At 67.1% G+C, this 6,000-nt stretch overlaps 1 protein-coding gene across 1 annotated transcript; it reads right to left on the bottom strand.

Annotated features, from left to right (window-relative positions):
- Window positions 1-53: 53 nt before the first annotated feature.
- ISYNA1 (inositol-3-phosphate synthase 1) lies at window positions 54-2,164 on the bottom strand (the record flags this gene model as incomplete). Its single annotated transcript, XM_079546795.1, has 9 exons — window positions 54-260; window positions 350-463; window positions 584-697; window positions 802-933; window positions 1,063-1,212; window positions 1,286-1,488; window positions 1,555-1,684; window positions 1,801-1,962; window positions 2,051-2,164. The coding sequence occupies 9 exons, from the start codon at window positions 2,162-2,164 to the stop codon at window positions 54-56; spliced, it is 1,326 nt and encodes a 441-aa protein (XP_079402921.1).
- Between the last annotated feature and the right edge of the window lie 3,836 nt (window positions 2,165-6,000).

Below are 6,000 nucleotides of genomic sequence, written 5' to 3'. Positions count from 1 at the left end.
CCCCCCCCCCCCCCCCCTCTCCAGGACCCCCCCTTGGGTACCTCAGGATGTTCTCAATGCAGCTGCGCTGACGGAAAGAGCGCGTTGACGACGGGGGTCCCGTCGGGCACCAGGGGGGCTTTGCAGAGGAAGGCGACGATGGAGAGGACGCTGTGGAAGCTCTGGAACTCGGGGTCGCTGTCGGTGCAGAAGGTGATGCGCTGGCAAAGCTCGGTCAGGATGGCCAAGTCCAGGATGATGGGGCTGGCCAGCAATGAGTCCTGAGGGTGGGGGGAAGAGCGGGGGGGGGTCACGGTGAGCCTGGTGTAGGGCTGCACCCCCCGCCCCCCCCCTCCCCACAGCCCCGCACCTCGCACGTGTTGTGGATGACGATGGTGTTGGTGCCTCCCATCATGATCTCCGAGGTGTATTCATCCAGCGCTCGCTTGCTGTCCCCCACGTAGGGCACGTATTTGATCACCACCTGCACAGGGACCCCCGTCAGCACCAAACCCCCCCTCTGAACCACCCTCCTCCCCCCAGAGCTCACTCACGCAGTGGTCGGGTTTGTCCTGCGGGCCGTACAGCACCGGTTGGCCTGCACTGTGTCATCCACCACGTTGCTCTTGGAGATCTCCTTGGAGGCGAACTGCTGCGGCGCTGAGAGGTTCTTCCCATCGTTGTTCCCCAGGTGGTTGTAGCTGACGATGGACCTGGGCTGGGGGGAGGGGGGGGGAGGGCAAAGGGTACAACAGGGAACCGTGCAACCATCGAGTCGGATCAGTGGTGGACAGGTCAACCCGGCTTCACGTCCCAACGCACCTTCAGCCCGGCGCCCACCAGGAAATCCACCAGCACCGACTTCAGCTTCGTCTGCCCAGATTTGAAGTCGTCCCCGCAGATGAAGACGCGGCGCTGCGCTGCCAACTCCACGGCGCCCGGCACGAAGGTGTTCTGGGGCGACCCGTTGATGTAGGCGCAGCCCTCCAGGATGCTGGCCACGGCGAACAGCGTGGATCGCGGGGCTCAGCACTGCGGCACAGCCCCTCCACGTTCCCCCCCCCTCTCCCCCTTTCCCCTCACCTCAATGGCCCGCAGCAGGTTGTCGGCGCTGTCGTTCAGCCCTGGCACCACATCGCAGAAGCGCTCGGTGTTGGCCGTCCACAGCACGATGACTTTGTCCACCCCGCTGCTCGCCCTGAACTCCCGGATGTCCCTGCGGATCTGCTCCACCTGCAGGGATGGGGATGCAGACAGGACATCGTGGCGTCCCCCCACCGTCCCCGTGTGCCCCCCCCCCCCTCACCCCCAGCACCTGCTCAGCCTTGGAGCCCCGCAGCACGTTGTCCGCCCGCTCCTCCTGGTTGGCGGCGATGAACTCGGGGATGTAGATGGAAGGTCGGGGCTTCATCTGCTCCATGTGCGGCCACAGCTGCTCCTGCAGCGCCCAGTCCAGCACCTCGGCGCGCCGCATGGCCTCGGCCAGGTTCAGAGAGGAGATGTCCCACCCTGCGGGATGGGGTCACATTCAATGCGCGGCCCCCGCCCCCCCGCCCACCCCAGCACCCCTCCTACCATCAAAGACGATGTCGTTGGGGTGCACCATGGGCAGCAGATCCCGGAATGGCACGTAGACATCACCGGTGGGGCCGGCACCCAGGCATACGGTGGAGGCCTGCAGCAGCGAGCCGTAGTAGTTGGCTTTCTAGAGGTGGGGGGCAGAACGCAAGGGTGAGCGACCTCCAAAGAGCCCAACATCCCCCAACCCTCCCCCCCCCCCCAAAACGAGGGCTGCCCCCTCGCCCCTCACCCCACACCCACCTTGCGGCCGGTTTTGGTCATCCAGGACAGCCCCAGGCGATTGGCCAACACGGCCGCCGTCACCGTGGTGCCGTTGTTGCCCCCCCAGCCCACCAGCATCAGCCCCAGGCGGGGGACGTGCCGCGCCGTGCGGAAGGTGAAGCGCGTGGAGCAGGGCCGGACCTGCGGCAAAGGGGGGGGGCGGTCGGGACGGCGGCACCCGGCGGGGCGGCCCGGCGATGCCACCCGAGGGCGTCCCCGCGTCCCCTACCTTGGTGACACCGCCCTCCCTGCAGACGTGCGCGGTGCTGTACGTGTACTGCGCCTCGATGAAGTCTTTGCCGTACGCGACGTCGGGGCTCTCCACCACGAAGGGCTCTGCCATTGTTCCCGCTGCTGGGATGGGAGGAAACGCGACCCCCGCCGCTGGGACACGGTGCGGAACGACGGGGCCGACCCCGAGCCCGGGACACCGCCAGGCGGGGGGGGGGGGCACCGGGTACGCGGGCGGCAGCGCGGTCTCCGCTCCCACGGGGGCAGCGGGCGCTGCGGGGCACGCGGGGACGGCACGAGAGCGGCCGCCGGGGGGACGCGGATCGCGGGGCCGACATCGCGGGGGGGGACAGACGGATACGCGGAGTTTTCCCACCCCCCCCGCCTCCCCCTCACTCACCTGGAGCCGGGCGGCTGCCGGCGCTGCCCCGCGGGGATGTGAGCGCGGCCGGGGCTCCCCCTCCGCTCCCGCCCTTAAGCGGCTCCCAGCGCCCGCCCCCCCTGGCCCCGCCCAGCCCAAAACTTTCCATCGGCGCCGGATCCCCCCCCGCAGCCCCCGCCCGCACGTGCCCCGGTACCGGGGGTTCGAGAAGGGACACCGAACGCGTCTCCGGACGGGGACCCCCCCGCTCAGCCCCGGCCCGGTGCGTTCTCTCCCTCCCCTCCCCGCCCCGGGCTCTCACCGGCGCTCGGAGCGGACGGGCCGGGCCGGGTCTCCTCCAGGAGGGAAAGCGGCCGTTGACCCGGGAAGGGGAAGTGGCACCGGGGCCGGGGGGTCCCGCCGCTGCCTTCCGCCCATTCACTGCCCCGCGCCGGCGGCTTCCGGAGCGGCGGGGGGGCCCGGCGCCTTCCCACGGTGCCGCTCCCACGGTGCCACCGCGCCCGGGCACCGCGAACCGGAGCTCCCGCCCCCCGTCCCCCCCCCGCGGCCCCCGGCTCGGCCATCCCGGAGCCCCGCGAGGACACCCCGCGGCACCGTATCGCTCGGTCCCCGTCACCGACGGACGGGCGGCGGGACGGCGAGGAGGTCCCGGTTCCCGTTTCAATGGGAAGAATCCGTGTCAAAGCATCCCCCGGAGCGGAGCGACGCCCCGAGGCCCCCCGGCGCTCCGTCCTCCCCCACCCGCGCTCCCCGCGAGGCGTGAGGACAGCTCGACCGCCGCCCACCCCCCGCCCCGGGCTGCGGCTCCGCGGGGGCGAGCGGGGATGGGGACCACCGGGATCAGCGGGCAGAGCGCGCGGGGAGCGGCCGCGTCGGGGCTGCGGGACGTGGGGGGGGGGGGGGGGGGGGGGAACGGGGGGGGGGGGGGGAACGGGGGGGGGAGAAACACGGCCGGGACGGGGGGACACCTCCGGGAGAGGGGGATGCGGGCGGCCCCGAAGGCCCCGTCCAGACCTCGGGCGTCGGAGGAACAATGCTCCCTCAGAGGACAAAACGAACCCCGCGTTGGAATTCCAGCGCCTCAGCAAATTATTGAAACAAAAATAACATTTCTTTGTACAATAATCCATCGGGCGGGGAGGGTCCGGGCAGCGCTGCCAGGGGCCGAGAACTGGTATTTTTCCACTGCTTTCCTTCTTCTTTTTTTTTTTTTTTCTTTTGCCCCCCTCCCACAACTCCCACCATTGTTCCTTCCCACCCCTCCCACGCCGCGCTGTTCCCTCGCACCGTGGGCTCCGTGCCCAACGCCTCCGCTCGCAGCTCGGGGCTGGCGGGGACCCAACGCTGCGCAGCCATGGCGACCGGCACGGCCCCGCAGCAATGGCACCGCGACCCCCGTCCCACGACCCCCCCGCGAGGGCTCCGGTCCCGTTCCGTGCCCTCTGGGATGCGGTCCTCGCGGTTCTTTCCCGTCGGGTTTCGTTCCCTCCGCGTGCGATGCTCCCCTCCGCACCCCTTTGCCGTTCCCATCCCCGTCCCCGCGTCCTTTTGCTGTGACCTTCCAGGACCCGCGCACCTGAGGGCGGATGGACGCGTGCGAAGGGACGGACGGACAGACAGACCGGCTCCATCCGAGCGTGCCGGGGTTGGGGGGGGGGGGGGAGCTGGGGCACTTATCCGGTTATCCTAACCAACTTCCTCCGGCCGCCGGGAAAGGCGCTCAGCCCCGCAGACGGAGCGGCCCGCAGCGCTGTGCCCGCACCGGGCGCGACACGGAGCCGCCGCGGGGGAAACGACCGCACCGCCTCGGGGCGGCACCGCGGGGTTCCCCGCGTCCCCGGCCGCCCACCGACGGGCGCACAGAAGCGGGAAGCTGCCGCGATCCTCCCGGCGTTGGCACGGAAGGAACGCAGTAAATTTCCACTCGGAGTTCATTAGCGCTCGGCCCGACCCCGTCTGCGGCTGCCGGGGGTGCGGAGGAGGCGCCCGGGGACACCGGGAGGGGACGGAAGCCCGCGATCGGAGCGAGGGAACCCGCACGTGGCCGGGGATCGACGGCGTCCTCGGGTGACGGACGGGAACGCAGCGACGGGCGGGGGCCTCGAGGGCGGCTCTGCCCCCACCTGGAGCCGCTCCGCGCGGGATGCGGCACCGCTCGGCCCCGCCTGCGATCCCCGCGCCGCTCCGGAGGCGGAGGAGTTCGGGCCGCGAAGCGGAGGAGACCCCGCGGTGGGCGCAGGGCGGCGCTGCGCCGCTCCCGGTCCCGAAGCCCAAACCCGGCTGCGGGGACCCCAGAGCGGCCGCCGGAGCCCCTCCGTGCACCGCAGGGCGGCCTGCGCTCCTGGCGCTGCTGCAGCCCCACCGAAGGCAGCGCAGCGCGCTCTGCGCCCCGAGCCCAGCCTCCCCCCAGCGGCTTTTTCCCAGCCCGCCCGGCCCCACCGCGCACCATTTCCCCCTTCCAGGTTCTCCCCGCGCTCCGAAGCGCCGGAATGAAAGATGGGCCCGCATTGTTCGCATCGTTTCCCAATACAGTGAATTTATTATATGTTGCAAAATCAGCATTCAGCTTTTTTAGTGTACAAAAAAGACACCAGAGCTCTTAAGAAAAGATTAGGAAAGCTGAAGACTACGCCGCCTTTAAATCGTAACGTTTTGGCAAAGTGAAAAGCTTCGTTTTTGTAAACTCCAACTCCATGGCTCAATATAGTTTTATCCACAGTACAATATTACAAAGTAAAACACAGTATCAATAAGTTAAGATCATACTTAATCACCTAAACTGGCTGCTATTCACCCAAAAAGCACGGGGTTGGCCTTGGCCTAACTTCCTCATCTCTACAAGGGAGAACAAAAAGGCAGATCCGACTACGGCCCTCGACGCAGTCCGAAAGAAAAGTGAAGCACAGAAGTCGTTGGCTGCTAATTGGGTCTCACAGTTTGGATACTCATTAAATATTTTCCGTTTTTATATTCCTTTTTTTTTTTTTTTTTTTTGCCTTTTTTTTTTCTTTTTTTTCTTTTTTTTTTTCTTTTTTTTTTTTAGAAGTTCCAGAATATACATGTCAATGGACACCATACATCTCTGTATACAACTCTGTCTGCAAAAATATCTCATAGCGGGTGTATAAAGATCGGGGATCCATCTCTATCCCCCCCCCCCCCCCCCCCCCCACCCCCCCCCGAGAAGCCAAAAAGAAAAACAACAACAAAAACCCAAACAAAACCAACCCCAACCACCCCCACTGCAACTGGGAGGGAGGAGAAGTGTTGGCGTGGAGGAATCGGCCCCGGTGCTGGGATGTGCTGGGGAGGGTTGGGGGGCTGGGGTCGGTTGGTTGGGGGTGTAGGGTTGGTTGGTTGGGGGTATTGGGGTTGGTTGGGGGTATTGGGGTTGGTTGGGGGTGCTGGGGTCAGTTGGGGCGCTGGGGTTGGTTGGGGGTGCTGGGGTCGGTTGGTTGGGGGTATTGGGGTCAGTTGGGGGCACTGGGGTCGGTTGGTTGGGGATGCTGGGGTTGGTTGGGGGTATTGGGGTCGGTTGGTTGGGGGTGCTGGGGTCGGTTGGGGGT

Source organism: Tetrao urogallus (genome assembly GCF_951394365.1).
Source record: "Tetrao urogallus genome assembly, chromosome: 25".
NCBI lineage: Eukaryota > Metazoa > Chordata > Aves > Galliformes > Phasianidae > Tetrao > Tetrao urogallus.
This window is presented reverse-complemented; position numbering and strand designations above follow the sequence as displayed.